Source organism: Zootoca vivipara, chromosome 11 (assembly GCF_965207765.1).
Source record: "Zootoca vivipara chromosome 11, rZooViv2.hap1.1, whole genome shotgun sequence".
NCBI lineage: Eukaryota > Metazoa > Chordata > Lepidosauria > Squamata > Lacertidae > Zootoca > Zootoca vivipara.
In genome coordinates this window covers 5,494,624-5,518,405 of record NC_142594.1, presented here as the reverse complement: position 1 = coordinate 5,518,405, position 23,782 = coordinate 5,494,624, and the positions used below count along the sequence as shown (strand labels likewise).

The 23,782-nt window shown below is 42.8% G+C and overlaps 1 protein-coding gene across 1 annotated transcript in view; it reads right to left on the bottom strand.

Annotated features, from left to right (window-relative positions):
* Nucleotides 1-23,782, bottom strand: part of VPS41 (VPS41 subunit of HOPS complex) — a 113,989-nt gene that overhangs the window by 30,366 nt on the left and 59,841 nt on the right. Inside the window, exons 8-16 of the mRNA XM_060280561.2 lie at nt 19,944-20,063; nt 17,416-17,562; nt 16,196-16,262; nt 11,534-11,631; nt 7,682-7,811; nt 7,056-7,171; nt 4,853-4,909; nt 1,689-1,750; nt 1,073-1,154 (exon numbers count right to left, since the gene is read on the bottom strand). Of these exons, the coding sequence (XP_060136544.1) occupies nt 1,073-1,154; nt 1,689-1,750; nt 4,853-4,909; nt 7,056-7,171; nt 7,682-7,811; nt 11,534-11,631; nt 16,196-16,262; nt 17,416-17,562; nt 19,944-20,063 (879 nt within the window). The remainder of the gene's footprint in view (nt 1-1,072; nt 1,155-1,688; nt 1,751-4,852; nt 4,910-7,055; nt 7,172-7,681; nt 7,812-11,533; nt 11,632-16,195; nt 16,263-17,415; nt 17,563-19,943; nt 20,064-23,782) is intronic.

Below are 23,782 nucleotides of genomic sequence, written 5' to 3'. Positions count from 1 at the left end.
TTTAGCTGTATGCCACGGGCAATTTATTAACTTAAAAGCTTGCTAACAAACATGCTCCATTAGATTACTTGGTTTGCTATGCTAGCAAGGCACAGAAAAGTGGCAGAATTCTTTCCTCTCCCTCCTATCTTTTGTAGCACACAACAGAATAGCCATCTGTTCGCCTGAAACGTAATTATTTCTTGGTGCTCTTACTAATGAGTCAAAGGATGTGCAAAAGAAGTGAGTCACAAGGTCAGAGAGACCGACTATGCTCTCTTCTTCCAAGCAGGGGCTTTTGTGAACAAATACAACTCTGCGGGGAAGGAAAAGGGGTAAACTTCAACCTGGGAGGGTTGCAGTTCGGCTGTTAGTCACCACTAAGACGTAACATATTGTACAAGAACCGGAAAACTGTGCGTCTTGCTGCATTTTAAACTTCAGGAACAGTTTTGCAGCATCTTGTGCCAAGCTTTCTGTGTGGCAACGAATACCAATCTGTTAAGTTTTGGAATCAAAAGATACATGATGCTATTCCTTAACTCTGTTCACACACTCACCTAGGAAGGGATTTTGTGTACATGATGGAGGAATATCAATCAATCAATCAATCAATATACTTTATTCGACCGATAGTCAGAAACAAAAAACATTTCTCAATACAAAGATAAACATATAAAACTGAAGGCATCAGAGGGATACATAAAAATATAAAAATATAAAACTGAAGGCATCAGAGGGATACATAAATGGGGTATGACCGTGCTACTAAACCTCCTACAGATAACCCACAGATGGAGGAATATGCAGATACACACAAACCTCCCATGTGGGCAAGGTAACATAAAGCACATGTGCTAGGAATGTGAATGTTCTTTCACGGAAAAAGGGGTGGGGGGAAATGTGGAAAAGCCTATATTCCATAGCTGTAAAAGGGTATAATGCTCACACTAGCCCAGGCATTAGCTTATACGCATGGTGAAGAAGTGCGTTGAGTCACACTTCGCCACATGCATAGAATCCTGGCAGGTGGCTCTATGAACTGACATAACCAGCCAGAGAAATTTCCTGAAAAATATGTGACTCTACATACCTTAAGCTGTCCGATTTCTTTAAACCTGTGCACCTCAAATTCCCAGAGATCTGTGTTCTTGCCAAGTATTTTCTGGCATTTCCTGGTATATAGAAGGGAGAAGAGGCTCATAAATCAGGTTGCCACTTCAAAATCATCTTCCATCTATGCACAGCAGCACCATTTGTGTACCAACCTCCAAGTTATTTGGGATCCTTTATTGTATTGCTTCTAATTCCAGCTTAGGTCACTGTTCAGAACATAAACTTACTGACCATAATCCAGAGCCCAACATGCACAAGGGCTCCTGCAGCCTGCTGAAACTACATGGAGCTCCAACAAGTCTTGGGGCACTTAACCTCAGAACCATTCAGCACAAGGGGAGCCCAAAGAGCAAAACCAAAATGGGGAACCCCCCCCCCCAAATAGGTGGTTATGTACATTAAACCTCACTCACTGTCATCTATATCAAAAGCATACTAACATTAATCTGGGTAAGCAAACAGGCAACGTTTCAGAATAATCCAGTTTATCAAAATATTACCCGCCATGTGTACAGCTTGCACACACAAACAGTGTACACAATCACAGAGGTGCACACAATTGTACCCCAATGCATTCAAACTAAACATATTACCGTGCTGCCAGGTCATACTCTCCAATTTCCATCAGATGGTTTATGTAGGCTAAACCTATATCCTGGGGCGAAAATAAAATACAATTAGTTAAAAGTACATCTAAGAATTGCACACATCCTTCCGCAGCCAAGGGTCTGGCATTTGTATTCAAGTGACTTGTTAGAATCAAATACCAGGATGTGTTGTTGTTTTTTTGTAGGGTATCTCAAGTTTCTTATTCCTCGGTAACAAACATGCTTGTTTGTGTATTATCAAACGGCTTACTATAAAGAGCACTTAAAATAATTTTAAATTTTAAATATAGGTGCAAATCAGATTATATTCTTCCTGGTCTTGTTTCTATTATCTCCCTGTCCCTCCCAGCTCTTGGGTAATAATTCTCCTATGTTGGGAAAGTGACTGAGCAGAAAGAAAGAAAGAAAGAAAGAAAGAAAGAAAGAAAGAAAGAAAGAAAGAAAGAAAGAAAGAAAAAAGAAAGAAAGAAAGAAAGAAAGACTTGCAGAGGTGCAGGGCATTAATAGAGAGGATCAGTCTACACCAGCCTTTCTCAAAGTTGCTGGACTACAACTCCCATCATCCCTAGGCAGCAGGACCAGTGGTCAGGGATGGTGGGAACTCAATGTTGAGAAAGGTTGGTCTAAACCATGAAGTGTTATTGTTCATGAATGCTTATATAACAGGGATGTGAAAACTGTGGTTCGCCCAGGTGTGATTGGGCTCCACACGCCATGACCCCCAGTCTAAATGACCAGGGATGAGAGAAGTTGGCGCAACGACACCTGCAGGGCCACAGGTTCCTTACTGTTGGTTACTAAGATAACATTCCATTCTGCTTTCTGAACTGTCTTAAATCACGAGAAGCCAATGTAATCTAGTAATGTCTGGAGGAAACCACAACATCTGGAGAGCATTCCCTGTCCGACATCTAATCATATTGGACTAATTGCCACTCTTCCTCCTCTGGATAATCATTACTATTTATTAAATTTCTATACCGCTCTTCATCCAAGGATCACAGGGCGGTTCGCAATATTGTTTTCCATTTTACTACTTTGCAACTTTCTAGCATGCTTAGAAAAATGTTTTTGCTCCTAACACACTACTTCACATTTCTGCAGCACGATACATTTACACAGGAAAAGGGTGGGTGGCGGGAACAAACATCCAAGTAGTTAAAAGTAGTGCAAACTGGGTTTCTTTTTTAAAAACAGCAACAACAGTATCTCTGTTCCAGTACTTGCTTCACTGAAAGTCTGAGAAACATTTAACTTTAACTTACAATGGGGGAAACATCAAATACAAATATAAGCACAGAAATTAAGGCAGCCTTGTGCATATGGATTGCATGTGACCCTGCATGCCCAGAGATCATGAAGTTGAGGCAGGCAAAAGGTGGGGAACAGCAGCCAAAACTCTCTCCCATTCTCTCTCTCAATCCCAGAGAAAAAGGTAAAAGAGTCACGAGGCTGAAAGCAAAATCCTGACTTAGAAACTAATTTCACATGTAGGGCAGACCATATTGGCCAAGTGGCAAAGTTTTTGATTTTGTTTCGTTTGCACAGGCTTAGAAGCATGATTTTCTTCGTGATCCTGGGACTGAGCCATGCACTCCATAGCCAAGAACTGACAAGCCCTGGCTCAAACTCCGCTTGGGATGCCCTTAGGTTTAGAGTGGCAAATTAAACTGCCTGAGTGTGTCACTAAGATAAATAGTGTATGTATTAAGGTTGACTGGGCAGTGACTATGATCTGTTCCTGGGCCAAACCAGATCTTATGACAAACAGCAATAATGCGTCTAGTTTCACCCTCTCCTACCATGACATATGCAAATTATCTGCATCCCGATACTGGCATTTCCCTCCCACAGCCCCACACCCAGAGGGAAGAGAACGGTGGGGCACTTTGACTTCAGGGGGCAAGTTAAGTGCTAGTCATTGCCGTCTCTAGGCCTGGGCTGGGTGGCGCAATGCGCAAGGGCGTCTGGCCACCTGGGGCGCTGCTGCTCTGCCCCCCACCTCCCTGCCCATGCTTCGAGCGTGCCCTGCGGGGCCAATGGGAAAAGCTTCTCCCCCGCCCCCTGCAGTCGCCACGGCCTCTGTCTCCCTCCTCCCACAGCTGAGCACCTCGCACTCTGGAGAGCCGAGCGCACTGCCTGAGGGAAAGCGAAAGAGCAGCTCAAGAGAGAGCGCGTGAGGAGGGGCCGTCTGCGCGTCTTCGCCCGCCTACCCGCCCTTCCTTCGTCCCCTCGCCTCAGGAGTGGCAGAGCCCAAAGTCACTGTTCGCCTGGCGCTTCGCAGGGAGGTGGGATGGCATGGAGACCCCCTCTGCCGCTGCCACCCGCTGCAGCCGCCTTCGCGGCTTCTCCTGCTGCTCTCTGCCCTTTGCCTGAGGCCAGCTGAGTGCCGGGCTCCGGCGAGGCGCAGGTGGGGGGTATTTAATAGGGGCTGGGGTGCCCGGTAGCTGCGTGCGTGGGGGGGGCTGTTCTGGAACTTTCCGAAGGAGAGGCGGGGGTGGGCAGGGGCGAGCCCTGTGGAGGAGGCGGCTGCAGGTGGTGGGTCTGACTGGCCCCAGGTCGTGCGCTCCCTCGGACTCGCCGCTTCCTCCTGCTGTCTGGGAGAGAGAGGCTCCTTGCCTCGCGATCCCCTTCCCTCCCTTGTGATCTCGTGGCACTCACATATTTTGCATTTTAATAAAGTTATGGCCAAATTTATGCCCAAAACCTTAAAAAATTCTGTGTGGAGTGTGTTTTACTTTGAGGGGTGGTTTGGGGACCTCGACACGCAATAAACAGGCAACAAAAAACAGTTTGTTTATGTTTCCTGTTTTCTTTTCCCAAGCAGAGATAATATGCAAGTGTGGTATCAGCTCCCTAAAAAAGGTCAACAACTCTGGGGATCCCTTCCTAAAAAAGGTCAACAACTCTGGGAAAGGGGGGGTGCCGGAGGGATCTTCGCACCACGGCACCGGATATGCTTAAGATGGCCCTGGTGCCAGTAGATTTTACAGGTGGAATGGGGGGAACTAGGCACAAAACAACCCATACATGTAACCTTAGGCCTCGCTTAGCGCAGAGGGAAACTATTAATTTATTTCTGAAAGGTCGGGAGCCTTTTGTATGCCTTCTTTTTCTTAAAAGAATTCAAATCAAGCTTGCAGACTTACCTGAATCTTGTGCTTTTTCATGGTCTTCTGACTGATCTCAGCTGCCATCAAAGCCTCCTATATAAATACAAGCAAAGATGACACCCGAGTCAAGTATTCAAAACTTCTGTAGAGAAATCTGGAAAACTGTGGCTTTGTCTCTTGTGCCTTGTGTTTGAAAACACTAGAACGTTTAATGTCACGGTCGAATGAACAGCTTTGAATTCATACTCAAACAAAAGCAATTGTTAAAAGAAAAGGGGGGGGGATCTTGGGATCCATCTGGGTTCACTCCACATTAGTGCATCAAGATCAAATTTCAGGAGGATGACACCATATGAGGTACAATCACAGGAGTTCATTTTCCAGCAGAAAAGCCTCTGCTGTAGAGACACCTGTCAAAAAAGGTACCTTGATTTGTTTTCTGAGTGCTCAACTAAAAGACAAAGAATAAATCCACCACTAGTAAGAGAATGATTTTTCATTAAGTTTAATTTGTGGCTTATCCATTGAGCTGGCATCTCGTGGGTGCAGAAATAGAGCTACCTTCTTGCTACCCAAAATGAAAACTGAAAGCTTAATGCGGGTTACAACACAAGCTATTCCCTGGCTATTAAACAAAGGGCTTTCTGTGGAATATGCCTGAAAGCCTTTACAATCCAATGAAACAGTGCTTTGTGCATAATGAAGTTCAATGTGGACCAACTTGCATATATGCCTTAGGAAGAATTAACCCACTTGAACGTTTTCAGCGTGAAACGCAAATGAGACTATAACAAACCGGGAACAGAAGCATGTGTTTGCTCCCTTTATTTACTTGTAGTTATTCACAGCATAAGAGAGTTCACAAACTTCATAACAAAAACCTGTGTTAGAAACTACCACCTTTTCCTGGGGAACCCAGCCTTAAAGGCAACTGAATACTTAAATGCTGCATAAAGTGTTTATCACATACAGTGGTGCCTTGGTTTATGAACACAATTGGTTCCAGAAGTCTGTTCATTAACTGAAGCGTTCATAAACTGAAGCGAACTTTCCCATTGAAAGTAATGGAAAGTGGATTAATCCGTTCCAGATGGGTCTGCGGCGTTCGTAAACCGAACATTCGTAAACCGAGATGTTCGTAAACCGAGGTTCCACTGTATATTTTTCAGGTTCCCTTTCTTTGATAAATGAAAAGCCTAACAGATAGCTTGATGAACCCCAACAATTCCTAATGCACAAGCTGGAATTCTGAGCTAAAAGTGCTGTATTATGCAGTCAAATGAACTTAAGATGATTAAAAACTGAAATAAAGTATGCAAAATCAGGAAACTAACTTTCATTTTCAGCGTCATACTTCATTTTGACTGCTTGCAGCCACTGCATCAGGAATTTCCGACAACTGTTAAACCTTAGACCAGGGTATGCAATCTTTTTTCCTGGTGGGGCCTGGTGGGTGGAGCCAGAAGCAAAAGTGTTCTGGATGAACTAAACTAGAACAGAGATCACTCCGCCTCAATTTTCACCATGGTTATCTCAAATCAGAACTCCTAATCCAATGCAGGTCTATTTAGATGTAAGGGCTTGATGGGGTCACTCTCATGTATACAGAGGATTTCTGTAGGACAACAGACTATTGGTCTCTTCTGATAGGCAAGTGAAAATAATTCCCAAATAACTCCTCTGATTTTAGTCTCTCTCTCTCTCTCTCTTTCACACACACACACACACACACACACACACACAGAGCGAGAGAGAGAGAAATTCTCCAGTCTGGTGGACAGTTTCATTCTTTTAAAGCAACTAACCTATATATTTTTAAGGAAATGCTGCTAATTCTAATTGTTGTGAAACACCACAGAGGAAGGGGGCAACACTTTAAAGGACAGGAAAAATAAAGTGAACACAAATAGTACAATTCAGGCAGAAGCAGATGCTGCTCTCATATATGTTGCTTATAGTGCAATCGTATACATGTCTACTTATAAACATGTCCTACTGAATTCGATGGGACAAACCCCAAGCCTACAACACTATGGCAAATGCACAGCAATGAGCTGTGGATGGAGAGGGCAACCTCTTGTCACCTAAACCTGTTGGGTCTTTTCTAATTAACACAGGAATGATTCCTGTAAAAAAACCTGAACTCTATTTAAGAAGTCATAAAACAGAAAACAAGTCACTCAGAGAGGTCTACTCATTGACACTGACAAGAATTTAAAGAGGAAAGTGCAAAAGTTACTTCATATTTCTTCTTTTCCAAGAGCCATTCAATATGGTCATCCTGGTCACGTTCTTTGGCCACAACAACATCTCTTGGGCTGATGATATAAAACAGGGATTCGCCCTCTGAATATTCTGCAAAAGACAAAAAGCTTTGACTTCTTTGAAAGCAGGTGCTCTGGATGCCTTTTGCTTGAGTAAATTAATGTGGCATCTCAGTATTTCTTAAATTCACCCATGTGCATTACCAAAAATAAACCCAGCAACAAACAACCCCCCAATGAAACAAACAAAACACTCCTTAACAATGGACCTCTGCAAACAGTCGCTGATCTCTCTTAAGGGACTGGTTAAGAGATCAGAAACAAATGTACTGGTCCATTAGAAGGACTAAGGGTCCACGGGATCAGTTTCAGAGTACTGCCACGCAACCAATTGCAAGGCTCTTGCTGAAATCATCCACCATCAACACTGTAACATTTGGACATGCCGATCCTGACAACCGGAGCAATGCTCTAATTCCACCCTTAGCGCCTTGTGCTTCGCAGAACAATGGCTTAACCCTAATGGAATCCTGGACCTGAACGCAAATTGACAATCAAAACAGCATATAAAATAATGGCCAGACTACTGCAAATTTCTCACCCAAACAATAATCACGGCATTCGTTTTCTTGGAAGCGCCTCACAGTTAGAGCATCGGAGGAGATTTCTTCACAAGATTCAGGAAATGGCTGGATTATATCCAGCCTAGGTCTGGCACAACACTCCTTTTCCTGGGGGAAAGAAAACCACATATTCAGCACTGAAGCACACAACGTGTTGTTGATGTTTTCTACCGGTAATATACCTGAAAAGATCGTCTGAATTGTATCCTTTTGCAACCAAGTTTTTTTTCTGCATAAGCAGCCAATGGAAACCCCCCGAATAGATTTGCCTTCTAATGTGTCAGCCAAATAGCTCCCATTTAACCAAGTGCTGCCTTCACTTTGACTGGCAGCGTTTTCCCAGGGTCTCAAGAAGATGTCTTGCGCTGCTCCCTAAAAAGCTTTTTGCCTGATGTGTGCAATAATGGTGCAGGGGGGGGGGCAATTCATTGGGATGAAAGTTTGTGCTAGGGGTCAGATGAGAAGTCCCAAGCATTTCCAACTGCTCATTTGGATTCTCTATTGCCAACACTTAATATAGCCACAGAAATATCACTTGTGTTGTAACAAGGTTTGCTGCCTTGATTATTGTCAGCGGACCTACTGCTATATAGTTTTGAATGACCTGGCATCTGCTGAAAAGCAAGAGAACAGAATGGTGCTTAGGAACTGGAAATCCATCTCAAGCCTTTGTGACGTCACAACTTCCAGCTAGTGGAAAAGACAGAGGAACATGTCAGGGGTTTCTGGTGACTACTCTCGAGTAACGACGCTCCTCAGGTTACTTTTCCATAACGTGTTTATTAGTGCTAATATGTACAGTGAAGCAGGTGCAGAAACATGTCTCCTTACTCCGATGCAGAATCCGGAAGTGCCCCTCGGCGCGAACGCTCCCAACATAAAAGGCGCGGGACACTGAATCTCCTCCCCTTTCGTCTTCTTCGTGATTCCGGAACCGGAGGAAAGGGTCTGCGTTCCATGTTTTCCCTCTCTCCCTGGTCCCCTTCTCTCTTCTCCCGTCTGTGGAGTCTGGGCTTTTTCATCCTGCCTGAGCCCGGGCACTCTCTCTCCGTGTCCTGACTTCCCTCCCCGGAGTCTGTGTTTCCTTCGCTACTCTGTGAGGAGCTACACTTGATGATGGGGGGGGGGGGTACTCTGTACTCCCTCCCCCTTACAGAACAATCTGGTGCTAGTTGGGTAGAGAGATTGTCAGACTGAGCTGGGAGCTAAATAGGAGTTAGCTAAACTGGAAACAGCCATGGAGGAGCTATAGGGGCTCATAAATGTCATTCTGTGGCAATGTGATCTAGGATTAGCTGTTGTGTTCTCCCTGTTTACAGGAGTCTGCCTGCTCCCCAAATGTTCTGCTTGTATATTTGCACATCTGGTTGTTCAAAAACATGTCTCTAGGACTCTCTCTATATAAGGAAATGGACTCTGTAACGATCCTCTGAACTTTATAAAACTCAAGGAAGTCCTTTTTGTAACAACATCATGGCTGCACATGTATTCAAACAACAAAATCGTCTCATCCTTGTGATGGACTGAGCGAATTTTTACTACTCTGACTACCTATATTGTAATACATGGCAGAATCTGGTTGCAATATTGTATTTGTTGTTAAAGGAACAAATTTATTGGGCCAGATTCTGCTGATATATGCGAGCTGCTGGGTTACACAAAAAATCTTAAATCAGGCAGAATGGAAAAGCCAAACGTTAATTGGTCGGATTTCTTTACACATAAGCTTACGATATACAAAGTGCAATGCTGGCTACAAATGATCACAAATGTCTCCATTCTGCAGCTGGATTCATAATATCATTGGGATGTGAACAGAATGCCTATTAAACTTGAAATTTTCAGAGAACTGCACCAAATCATGAAGATCTTTATATAAGCCATTTCCCTTTACTTTAAAACTATGTTAAAGATCGAGAATTCCCAGAATCTGTCTCTTTAAACACCACAAATAGCAGCTGCATCACACCCTTACACAAATATTGCATTTTCCCGTCTTGCGCAAATGTGACGAGCAGCACTGGCTTCCTAGCCCATGTATCTCCTATGGCTGAAATACTGTGGTATTGGTTTTTTCAGTTTATACATAAAAAGTTTCAGGTGTGCATGTTCAAGATTAAAAAGTTTTTTTTTTAAAAAAAAATCTAACATCCGTGAAGGAGCAGCAAGCAGGTGATAGGTGGTATGTGTTCTTGATAAGTTTTCCTCGTGAATTCTCAAATAATCCCCAACACAGTTTCATTCTTCCCGTGTTGTTGCCAAACACCTGCTGTTACAAAAAAATCTCCTAAATTTTATATAGCTATCTAGGGCATATCATCGCTTTGGAAAATGAACCTCTACCCTGTTGGCTTTTTGACAAACAGGGGTAAACTTTGATTGGCCAGATTTCTTTATCCTGACTCATTGGTATTACTAATTGCATCCTACCATCCCCTCATTTCCCAGCATCACCTCCTCCTTCATAAGTTTTCTTTGACTCACTCATCGAGAGGAACTACAGCATTAGCTCTCTCGGGAGAAGCTGCACAAGCACCTTTGTTCCTTTTCCTTAAAATAATAAATAATAATAATCTGGCTGTCCTGCAAGAGGGCTAGAAGCTGACCCTATTGATTTCAATAGACTTGAGCGTTACCATGAGCCAACAGCATTTCATTGCCTAGCAACAGTGCGCACCCCATCGCTCAAGGTTACTATAGCAATGGCTGTCTAATGCCAGCTTGCTATCAAAGGGACGATCAAGAGCATCTGCCCCTCTCAATGCTGTAACTTCAAGGGTTTCTCCTCTTCCTTCCTGTCCTCTCTTTCATTTTGTATTGTTAAACTAATGCGTCGTGAAGACTCTGGAGATTCACTCTCGAGAAGAACTGGTGATCCAATATATCCTTTGTCTAGCTGGACACATATAACAGAGGCAAGGGTACCAAGCAGCTGCTCTCCTCACATCGCTCACAGCGACATGAGTGACCTGCAGCCAATCATCTTTACAGGCTTTATTTAAGAGCCTGGGCAACGTCAAGGCAGCACTCTGCAATTTAGCTTTAATTCCTGTTCACACACGTGCCAAAAGATTAAAGATTTAAAACAAACACAGAGGAATGAATGAACAACTTCTGGCTCTTCAGCATTCAATCCGTTGTTTGCTATGAGATGGGCAAAACACCTCCCCATCCACCCCCCCAAAATATGACTTTTGCTGCTTTAAGTGTGAAGAGTACTGCAATGGTACTGCAAAAGCTAAAACTGCAGCCTAACCTGGAAAATGAAGTAGCTGCAACAGTCCGTCACCCCACTTAAATCCCTTCGGTTACTACTAGGCCAGTTTTGGCCAACATGGTACCCTCATGGTATTTTTGGACTCGTTTCCATTAGCCTTTGCCAGCATGGTGGTATTTCCTAGTGGTGAGAGCTGTAAGTCTGGAATTTTCTGTGAACTTCCCTCAAGGGTGAGTAGGGTTGCCAGACTCAATAGAGGACAGGACTTCTGTGCCTTTAATTGCCCTGCTCTCTTTTGAGTCTGGAAACCTTGAAGAGAAACCAGCAGACCCTTTGCTTGGAAATTAAACAAAGGGTCTGCTGGTTTCTCTTTAAGGTTTCCAGACTCAAAAGAGAGCAGGGCAATTAAAGGCACAGAAGTCCTGTCCTCTATTGAGTCTGGCAACCCTAAGGGTGAGTCCCACCGAGCACATTGGGGCCAACTAACAAACAGGTGTGGAACACCTGCAGTCTGAGTGCTAAAGAACCTTTTTGCCAACTAACAAACCTGCATGCCTGGCTCACAACTTGTGTGTGTGTCCATTTGGAAGTTTGCGTGCAGAAAAATACTTACCGTTTTCTCCGAAATCTCCTTTACGTATGAAAGTAGGACAAGCTGATCACAGAGAGGTGCAATCCCACTGATGTAAAATTCAGTGTTGAACTGGGAAACTGAGTAACAAAAAAAGGAAACAGGCTTTAATATTGACCTTAACTAAGAGTTGTATTGTCATTATGAAGCACCATTCATATACATAGTCCCTGAAGCAGGCAAATGAAGTTTGTAATCCTAACATTTATGCCAATAAATTCCCAGAGAAATAGATCAGTATTTGTCTTCTAAACATTTTACATGTTGTTTCATTTGTAGCAAATTCTATGATGGTAAAAGGTGCGCACATTTGAGTCATGACGGGGATCACACAAGTCTTTTTAAATCCTGGGTGTGCACAGTGGAATCCAATATGTTTTCCCAGTAAGGGAACTGCAGTTCACTGGAAAGCAAAGGAAGTATCCATTTTTTTTATTGGTTGAATGATTAATAATGAGGGACCACCGTGGAAATCTACCACGAGTTGAAGCTGTAGCAATCCACTCATACATTCCATTGTTCTGACTAATTTAGATACTACTTGCATGAATACAAAGGACATGGTAGAGGTCCACTGTGGATGAAGCTCCAGGGAAGCAGGCTGGACTGGCATATCCACAACTGCCATTAATAACATATAGATTCTCATTTTTTTTAAAAAAAAAGTTAAGTGTTCTTTCTAAATCCAGTACCTGTATTTCCCAACCAAAATATAGTTTTGCTGTAATCAACGGAACCTATAAAATCCACTCATCTAGCCCACATCTTTGCTAGGCAGATGCATTTTTGCTAGAGTTTTTATAGGAGGCATCAAGAACAAGGCAATCAATGAATTGAAAAATGAAAAAGGAGAGATAAAAGTTGGAAATTATGACATTTTTTTCCTAAATGCAAAAAGGGAAGGGAAGCAAGTTTTGCACCTAACGCCACCTTTTAACAGTGTCAAACCTGATCACGTTTTATTTTGCTACACATAAACCCAGCATTATCTTGTAGCACCAATCAAAAGATGCTTAACAAAGTTCAGGCAGGAAAATGTTTTCCTTTTTGTCCCTTGAAAACGACTGCGGCACCACAACAGAATGAGGAGGTGAGGAAGCAGTACTTCCCAATACTGTGCTCCAGAGATAGCAAAACTTAAAGGGGCAAGTGCTCAGGGTTTCTATCTCCCCCCCCCCCCCCCCCCCGCGGAACAAAGCGGTGAGCCAGTGTAAAATACATTTATATAATGCCAAACTAGAATATACTGTTATCACCATGAGACTTGTGCTGCATCAGACACACAATTCAAGTGCAACGGTTAACTTTAAGTGGGAATTATTAGCTACTGTCAGATGCTGTAGGATGTAGCAGGAAGGACTTAGGGCATCAGTCTCCCTCTGTCAGACAGAGAGACTGTAACAAAAGCATTGCCCTATAAAGACGGGATAGTCAGGTTTCCAACAGTCTGCCCAGACAGAGGGAAAGAGAGGCAGCCCTGCCCTGGTAGCTACCTCTGGAAGAGCCTAATTTCTTGAATGCTACTGACAGCACTATACTAGAGAGCCCATGCAGATGGTGAATGGAATCACAACTCTAGTCTTATATTCTCCACCTAACAAACTACCACAAGGCAGCTACGTGGTTTGAATGCACACAGGTCTGCCTCTCCTGGCTATGTTTGGAAGACATTGCAACTGTGTTCTGAGGATCTTCTTCACTAGCAAACAATTTAAACGATCAATTGTTCCCACTCTCACATACCAAAGAAACAAGGAAATTCCACCTTCTTTGATTCCATTTCACCCAGCTATGCACGCAAGTTTCTCTTTCAGAGAGTCCCGGTTTTTAATCTGTTCTCCAGCATACATTTTAACCCAGAACACCACTGAATCTCTTGAGTGAGGGATGACGTTCTGAAACAAGGACTGCACCTACTTTTTAAAAAAAAACAAGCTGAACACCACTCCAATCCTCCATCTCCCAGCTACTGCTCTTCACTAACTCACACTTGCAGACTACCGCGCTACTGTGAAATGTGCAAAACTTAAACCAAGCCCTTCAAGATATACAAAGCAACCTGCCCTCAGAAGGGAAGCAGAGCTAATATACAACACAAAAGGAAAAGGAAACATAAGCGACTTTCTCCTCCAACACTGCAAAAACTTTGGAAGCCACAACTTTAAACAAAGACAGTGTAACAGAATAGGGGGATGTGTATGTACAGTATGTGTATGACTGTAATTCTGTTTTTGTTTTGTTTTTAAGGGAGGGCATTCAATTTCGTTGTACTATTTAAAGTACAATGACAATAAAGTATCTATCTATCAAGCAAAGTATTCAGGTGTGCATGCTTACCCTGTGTTTGGAAACACAGTGGGCAGAAATGAATGGGAGCAATTGGTGGAGCTGGGTAAGGTGGCTCTGCTTACCTGGCTTCTGAACACTGCAGTCGCTCCCAGCAACAGAGGGGAGAGGTGGTGGGCAAGGCCCTCGCAGTGCCCCTCCTCCTATCATTAACTGGCCAAGATACCCAATGCCAAGAGGCCAGGTAAACAGCACAAAAGAACCCATCGGTCTTACTCTAGAACAGCAAACCCCTTGAACTACAGGGCTGCTCTGGACCAAATCATTTGTCTACTTTTGTAGCCTCTCTACAAAACTAGGGAAGGGACAAAGCTATGTGGCACAGCGGCTGCTTTTGCATGCAGAAGGTCCTGGATTCAGCCACAGGAATCTTCCGACAGGGCTGGGAAAAATTCCTCTTCTGAAACCCTGGAGGGCTTCTGCCAGTTAATCCTGAGCTAGATGGGACCGTTGGACTGACTCACAATAAGGCAGCTTCCCATGTTCCTACATAAAGACATTTTGTACCTTTATGTGCATCCTTACAGAGAGGAGAGGAGAGGAAGTGCTACAGTTGTGATGCAAAACAAGGTATGAAAAAGTTGAATAAACGGGAGTGGGGAGGGGTGCGCACCATAGACACTCCTCCCCTGGAAAGGCCAGTCATGCAAGCAAATGTTGTATATGAGCCAGTCCACACTGCACTTGATAGGCTACATTTTGTGAACAATAACAAAATCGCAACTGGTCACTGGGGGTATCTGGTATCGTTTAAGAAGATTATCATATATCATGAACTGCCTCAAGTGAAAGCTTAGACGACTATGAATCAGGAGGAGATGTTCTGGTACGACATGAGAATGTTAAGCAAGATGCCCCTAAATGATATAAAAAAGGCATTGTAGTCTCTGTTACAACGTGGATAAATGACAACCTTCCCCCCAGCCTCATCCAGCCCCTGTTTAAAGGAGTGATGTTCAGAGCATTCAACAGAGCCGAAGTGCTGTGAACTGAAACCAGAATGGGAAATCTCAAACGGATTGTTAGAAGCTAAGTGAGATAAAGCACTGATCCTCAAATATGTAAGGGAGACTCTGTGCTGGAAGACGGAAGATAAAGAAGCTGTCTCCACAAATACTCCACCCTTACTATATGTGTCTGGGCAGATTTATGACAACATTGCTCTTCTCTGGCGCTCTCGCCTTCCTCGTACTCTTGGCAAATCTAAAGAATATGTTTAAACAGCCTCTGTTATCCACTCATATGCTTGAGTCAACTGCAACTGTTTACTCATCAGGAAGACTACATGAAGGATTACTGGTTTTTGGTTTTCTTTTGTTTTTCTGCCTATTAGAGGGATCCTACCAAGAAGACAGGGATGCAGGTGGCGCTGTGGGTTAAACCACAGAGCCTAGGGCTTGCCAATCAGAAGGTCGGTAGTTCGAATCCCCGCAACAGGGTGAGCTCCCGTTGTTCAGTCCCAGCTCCTCCCAACCTAGCAGTTCGAAAGCATGTCAAGTGCAATTAGATAAATAGGTACCGATCCGGCGGGAAGGTAAACGAAGTTTCCATGTGCTGCTCTGGTTCACCAGAAGCGGCTTAGTCATGCTATCTGTGGACAAACACCGGCTCCCTCGGCCTATAGAGCGAGGTGAGCGTCGCAACACCAGAGTCGTCCACGACTGGACCTAATGGTCAGGAGTACCTTTACCAAGAAGATATTTATTTGTTTATACTTAATTATTTTTTAAAATATATGAACAAAAACCACAAAGAAAACACGCCCCCGCAACCCAAAGCAGGCACACCTTAGGAACAAATAAATCCCAAAAGCCGAGGACATACATACAAAAAAGGAAGTAAGTATGACAAAGTTACATTAGCGGATTACATACTATCTTAATATTGTATTGTTTCCTGGATGAAGTGATGGCAAAACTATTCCTGTTAAAGCAAAAAAATCACCATAGGTGGGTAAACACTGATGGCAGTGAAAGGAAATGAAGGAATGTTTAGGAAGCAAACAAAAGAAGACCAAACAGATTCCAAAGTGTCATATTCCTTTTGTCCTAAGGCTACTCTAATTTTTTTTTGGCGGGTGTTAATTTTTTTCAATAAAGTGATTTGCCATACTTTGCAATACCACAGCCCTAAATCTACCCCTACAAAGTATTTCCAAGTGAAATGTTGCATGCACTGAATTCTGCTTCTGCAAATGAGGCTCACATTTGAAACGAAACAAAAAAGATGGCATTATTTTTAGCAGCTATTTGCAAAAAGCTTTTTTGCAAATTAATGGCAAACATGTCCTACTCATACCTATTTCCACATAACGACTTGGCAGATCTCGCATTTCACTGGCATGTCGCTCTTTCACTGAGCATATCTGTAAAATAAGATCATTATGTTAGTTAATTGTGATTAGTTAACTTAGGAAATAGAGTTCATTAATAATAATAATAATAATAATAATAATAAAATAAATTTAATTTGTATTCTGCCCTCCCCAGCCAAGGCTCAGAGCAGCTAACATCATAAAAACAACACAATATGCATAAAAACAGACATCAATTAATTAAAATACATCTTAAAATTAATTCAGACAATTAATTCAAACTATATATAGGCAAAGCCTCCCAAGAACTTGCAAACGTGATGATTACAAGATAGCATTTTAATAAACAGATCAGGAAAGAGCACAAATAAAGCAAGAAAACATCTCAGGAGAGAACGGAATTCTAGAAAAGTTTGAGCTTCTTCGAACTGCTAACATAGCAGTAATTTTACTGGTGCTTTCGCATATTCCAGATGAGGAGTTACATTAAGCTGTTGTAGCAAATCAAACTTTTAGATCACTCTGATGGCTACAAACCAACTGTTCTCCTTCATCAGATGCATCTGAGAAGATTCTTGTCTAGGAAATCTGATGCCATCAAAAATTTGGCAGCCTTTAAGACACCACAACTCTTTCGTTATCTACAGATTAATTACCCCCCCCAAAAAAACCCACTTTCCATGCTGCTAATTGCACGTTAACATTATGAATAACAAAATGTCAACCCCATTTATATTAATAAACCCTTTACTTTCTTGGAAAATGTCTACTTTTTCAAATGAGTTATGATAAAAACACTTCCAGAACTTTTAAGCTTTATTTTTTTTTTAATGACAAATTGTTGCCCAAATGCCCATGTTAAGTACTTCCTGCCTGGACTAAGCAGAGCGAATGAATTTCACGACTCTCTTTTAACAGCTCTCAGAATGCATCTCTCGAAGACAAAGAAAGGAGGATCAGCCCCCACAGCCTTGCCTTGCCTACTGCACAAGCTCAGAGAAATACGCCTGACCACTGGGCATTTGTCATTATTCCTTCTTATGAAGGTCAGCCCAATGACATTTCTATGGCAGCAGGAGTTCGCCACACAGTAGTCAAATCAAATTCTCTTCTCCCCCACCCCTATCGCCTTCACTTTTCAGAAATAATCCTCTGTTTGTCTGTGATAGCAGCAAGCATTTATTACAAAGACAGGTAATTGTACCTTTACTGAATTTCCCCAGCCAATAATCAGTGTTAAATTATCTTTCCAGCAAAGGCTGCAGGGATACATATCAGGACGGAGGTTTATATCGTCTCGGGGCACATTGGTGATTCTTTGCTTAGCAATCACGTCGAGTATCTTCACGCCCTGCAAGTTTAACACACAGCAAGAGAATTCAGTGTGGCACCACATACACAAACCATGGTCCAGAAATATCAGATTACAGGTTATGCTAAGGTGGCAGCACAGGGCTGCTGGCAGGCGCAGAAAAGGATCCTGGCAATTGTGTACAAAGAGCTAGAGCCAGCTGAAGGAAACTGCCCGTATTGGTCTGTCTCTGCCACAGCAAACTATCATTTTGCTTGAAAGGACATGAATGAGCAAGGCAGGCAGTGACAACTTAAATCTCTGCAGGCACATTGTGCTATCAGGACTTGCCTATGCATAGAAACATCTTTGTCCAAGAGCCAAATGTGCTGTAACACTTCTTTAGTAAATTTAGAGGATTATTTATCCGCGACCCATTCAATTTTTATTTATTTTTACAAATTATGACAAATTAGTTGTTTGCATCTCATGCATGTGCTTGTTGTAGAAGGCAACTTTCCCCTTGACTATCTATGGCTATGCTATGGAAATACAGTGGTACCTCTACTTACGAATGTTTCTACTTACCAATGGAGCTCCGTCCGCCATCTTGGATGCGGTTTAGATAGGATTTTTTCTACTTACGAATTTTTAGATAGGGTTGCTTCGACTTACAAATTTTTTCTCCCAATGCATTCCTATGGGATTCGACTTACATTTTTTTTTCTACTTACGAATGTGCGTTCGGAACGCATTAAATTCGTAAGTAGAGGTACCACTGTACCGTGGTGAAATCTTATTCTGGTTCCTACAACCGTCTCTGCCAGTGGCACCTTCTCCTCAAAATGACACAACTAAAGCCTATATTCTTCAAGGATCTACTGGGTTTAGATGTGAGAGCTGAACACCAGCCTCCCTTGAGACGAACGCAGAATACCACGTCACACAGAACCAACAAGGCCCAACAGATCTATATATTTACGAAATGAAGGAACACTTTAATCTGAAACTGAGCCCATTTACTCAAGAACTGCCTGTGATTTAATAAAATGAATGTGGTTAACAACCAACCTGATTTGTGTATTTGTCTTTTAAATTTCTAGGCTTTTGTGTATTACATTCCAGTCTTGCTTAAAAAAGAAAGAGGTGCTATCTTCCACCTAGGGACAGAATGGGGGGGGGGATATTCGGAAGTGGCACATTTCTTTAAGAAATTTGGGGGAGGGAGTAGTTTTGCAGAAGCAGCTTCTTTCGTTCCTCTCTCTCTCACAGGCCTCTTGGCACTCAGTGAAAGCTAAGGGATACCTACAGGGAAATGGACCCAGCTAAAAAAATTTTTTTATAGAATGCCAGGGACGGAAGAAGTCTAAAAGTGCTAAACTGCTATGAGTACAAATGTGAAGAAAATGCAGTACAGTATAAGGTTACCAGACATCCCCGTTTACAAATCAGTCCCCATACAAAATCCATTGAAGTTGAAAAGTGTCCCTGGATTCATTGAAAAAAAATCTGGTAACCTTAGTATAGTAGTAGCTGTAGTTGTAGGTCTAGCAATCTTTAGGCATACAATCAACATGAGTGAGAAGGACATGTTGGCAGCGCCAGTGACAGGAAGGTATATTCATCTCGGCTTCACCCCAAACCTTCCCATCTCCTCTGGCTCCACCCTCAAATGTTGAGCATTGAGGCAGAAGGTGTTGTTGAGGCAGAAGGGTATTGGAACTTTAGGGGGTTTTGTTGCCGCTGCTGTTGTTGGTATTCAATTTCTGTGTCTTTATTTTTAGGCGTTATAATGATTTGTGTGGAAGTTGTTCCGTTATGGCTGTGTGCTTTTTGATGCGTTGCATTTCTTGTTTATGACTACTTTTGTTAGGTTTGTAGTTGTGGGGAGGATTCCGAGTGTGTTCAGTTGGGCTCCCAAAGAACCCCCTTGTCAAAGGGGGAATGTCATGAGTGGACATGGCGAGGATGGAGATATTGGGAAAGTGGTTGGTGTAAACACCCCTTCTTTGAATGCCTGAACAGGGCTTCAATCAGGGCTCACTCTGCAGTTCTTTGTGATTTAATCTCTTGAATGTCCTCTGTCAATATTATTTACACATGGGTTAAAGATTATGACCAAACCTATTCTTGTGAGCTCGGGTAGATAACGGAGGGCAACAATTTCAAGGTAGCACTTCCCTTGTAACCTTTGTGTTTGCTACATTTTAGGTTGCTATTTTCTGACTCCTGTTTTTGATGTAATTAAACATACGGTTTATCTTAATGCATGAAATGTTAACTTGTGGCCACGTGGGCCTTGGAAAAGAAGTAGGAAGATAAAAGAGACTTTGAAACATTGAACATCGAGAAAATTAAAACATATCAAGGCATCCAGTGCAATGGCAATTTAGAAATTTACCCAGTCACATAATGAAAACAGCTAACTCTGGAATACCTACCATATTATTGGCCCAAGCAATCAGGTTTCCTCTCCATTTAACATTTCTGATATTTCCCTCTCCTTCATGTAAAACTGAAGGTTTCCATCTGTTCATCCATGACTTTTCATATAAAAACAACTAGGAAAAAGAGTCACGAGAATTTACAGCGCTTTTGATAAAAGATAGGTACAAAAGGAATCTTTTTTAAAAAACCTTTGTCATTTTACTCAAGTCGTTCATATGAAATTTAATACAAAATAGACACAGCAAAAAAAAGAAAAGCTTCTAATTTACAACAAAGTTAGCTCCTACTCAAAAATTGGTATGAAGAACAAACAAAACCTTTTCCAGTGTACAGTAAGTGGTAGAATAACAGTTTTAAAAACACAGGCATGCTTCTCATATAATGTGGAGGCCATCTTTAGTGTTTTGTGCAGATGTGCTCCACCCTACCCAATCTTCCTTCACTATGGCTGCAAGAAGATTGGAACCATTCACTTCAATTTCCAAGCAGCTGTGGTTTCCTGTTACAATGAACTAGAAACTGTAGTTAATACAAACCATCCAGGATTATTAACCACGATCTGAAAGTTTGACTTGTTTCAAAAACCAGTGTTAACACTTAGCATTGTTTACCCAGAAACCACAGTTGGTTGAATGGCAGCTTCCAATGACTTCCTTGCAAGCATGAAGGAAAGGGGAAGAGGCACATAATGCTTCAGCCTCGGCCAAATGGTCCGGGATGGATGGCAGTTAGGTCCAGAAGCATAAGGAGGGCCACAGTTTAGCCCCTCCTGACTTACAGGTACATCAGGAGCAGCTTTCTGTTGGGTATCGGCAACCACCTGCAGAAGGCAGTGGGAACTCACCCAAAATCAGGTGTCTCACCTTGCGTGACCAGAAGTACTTTCTGCTGGTCTAAAGCCCCCATTGGAATCAACCCAAAGAGTCCTGGTTATTCTCACCTCTTCACAGAGTAGACAACCAATGCACCCTCTCTCCTCGACACATTATAAGCCTCACGTATAATGCTTGCGTTCCACTACTGATACCTGATTGTGCAGGTTCCCAGCTCACATGGTCTTCTTTCCCCTTCCTTTTTATGGGAGAGAAAAGTGCAAATTGGGCGCCCTAGCAATGGGTTATTCATATCAAGTCCCTGCTTCGTAAAAAAGGCTTTTCTCTACAGCAGCGATTTACAAGCTGTGGAGCACAGATCCTTGGCTGGAGTCTGCCGAGCTTTGAAAGTCATGCTCCTCGTCTAGCGATGCACACTTTATTGTTGCAGACTGGTTGGAAACAGAGGAATGGTGGGAGGAAAGAGCTGGGGAAATCACAAGGGAAGAAGGCTCAGAGCCTAGGCCAGGCATCCCCAAACTGTGGCCCTCCAGATGTTTTGGCCTACAACTCCCATGATCCAGCTAACAGGACCAGTGGTCAGGGATGATGGGAATTGTAGTCCAAAACATCTGGAGGGCCGAAGTTTGGGGATGCCTGGCCTAGGCAGTGGTGGTGGGACAAAGATGAGAAGTCAGAGGGAGAAGACAAAAAAACCTCTTAACAGAGCCTAAAACTACAACAGTCAGCATGTAGAAGTCTGCAACAACAACAACAAAAGGTTAGAAAGGGTCCTCATACTCATAAAGGATGGCGATATCACTGCTCTACAAAAAAAGCCAGACTTCTTTTTTATCCTCAAAACTTAAAAAAGTTGTTGTCAGGCTGCAAGAAAGGAAACAGTAGGGGAAAGCAAGATATAGGTTCCTGGGGTATCTATTACACCTTGTTTGTGTAACCACCTTCCACTGTATGTCAGTCCTTTTTTGGGGGGGGGAAGAGACATAAAGAAATTTTATATAAAACAGCTATTACTCAACTGCTTAAAAGGACTTTTTGGCTGAGATGGATACAGAGTGACTATTATATATACAGCCACAAGATGGTACCAAAGGACAGAGATTTCAGCTGAAGCAGTTCAGAAACAAACGTCAGGATTGGTCACTGCAAATAAAACTGAGGAAACTTGGTGGAAACGGCAACAACCACCTGCCACGGAAAACAGAAGCCTCGCATTCCAAATTACATCACAGTTTTGGAGCGCCAGTAATAAAAACTAGCTGAATCCCATTGACTTCAGCAGAGCTAAATTCACTCCACTGAAACTAACACAGCAATTGTCCGGTGGTGGTGGAGAAATTCTGTGGCAGGTTAACCTCAGCTTCCTAAGCCCTTTGCTTCAGTGAGGGCAGGAGACAACTTTTCCCTACTTTTTTCTGTTGTTGGCAATTATATATTTCACTTTCCCTTCTCATTGCTCTAGGACTAGGGTAGCTAAAGGGTCCTTCTGGGGAGCGATGGCAGAGGAATGAGGGGGGCCAAGGATCCTGTGGATCATTGGCTATCCCGATACAACCCAAAACACACTTTTCCCTGCCTACAGCAAACAACTGGTGGCGTAAACCCATGAAGCTTATCACAGGGACCCATGGGTGGGGAGGAGAGCTCCAGTAGTACAAGCGCTAACCCACCGGCAACCGCCCTCTCTGGACAACACCCCATGATCCCACAACTGGCCTCTGATAATAGGATTTCAGCTTAAATCAATGCATTTGATTAAACAGATCGTGGACTGGATAGGGCAGGGAATTAGGAAACCAGATCATTTATGCACCAGCAGAACTGATGATTTCTTTCGCGTGATGTGCTATTTCCATAGTAGCAGAAGCTAAGGTATAGAGCGTTTCTATTTTTCTTTGTAATATCTCTAATCCTTCTAATGGGGATGTCTAATATCAGTGAATCATAGAATCATAGAGTTGGAAGAGACCACAAGGGCCATCCAGTCCAAGCCCCTGCCAAGCAGGAAACACCATCAAGGCATTCTTGACATATGCCTGTCAAGCCTCTGCTTAAAGACCTCCAAAGAAGGAGACTCCACCACACTCCTTGGTAGCAAATTCCACTGCCGAACAGCTCTTACTGTCAGGAAGTTCTTTCTAATGTTTAGGTGGAATCTTCTTTCTTGTAGTTTGAATCCATTGCTCCGTGTCCGCTTCTCTGGAGCAGCAGAAAACAACCTTTCTCCCTCCTCTTTATGACATCCTTTCATATATTTGAACATGGCTATGATATCACCCCTTAACCTTCTCTTCTCCAGGCTAAACATACCCATGAGTGCATGTGTGTTTAAATATTATCTATAAGCAGCCTTGAACTTGCTTGAGAGTAAGTACTGTGTGTAGTCTTAGGTCAGTCACTGATAATCCATATGCTGAGAAATTATTAATTATCTCTTGTGATTGGGAAGAGCAACCCTAACTGGTTGCAGATTTGCCTGGTCTGAACAAAAGGCAGGTTTTTTGGTTTTGTCTTTTTTGCTGTGCCAGCTACATGTTGGTGCAGCAGAAGGACCCAAAACAGCCCCCCCGCCCATTCCCTTGGAATTCAGCAGATCAGATCCATGGCCAAGCCAGTTCCACCCCCCATGTCCCACTTTGGGACTGCCTACCCCCGGGGGCAGCACTGCCTCCATCAAACTTTCTACAGCTGCATCCGCTAGTGCAGTAGGAAGGAAATAGAATGAAGTCCCCCCCCCCTTAAAAAGAGGTGTTTATCTCAATATGCTTAAACTTTGTAAGAGAGTCAAGCACTAGTATTATGAAGAATTTATTAGACTTTTCAGATTGATGGCAACACTATGCCCAATTTCAATTTTATTTTAAAATGGAATGGAATAAGCAAAGTGCTCTTTAAGTCAACAACCTACAAAGGCACTTGTAGCAGGCACTATACACTTACACTTTTCACTTCATCTAATGGAGCCTATGAGCAATGTGGAGAAAAAAGTGGGCTTGTTT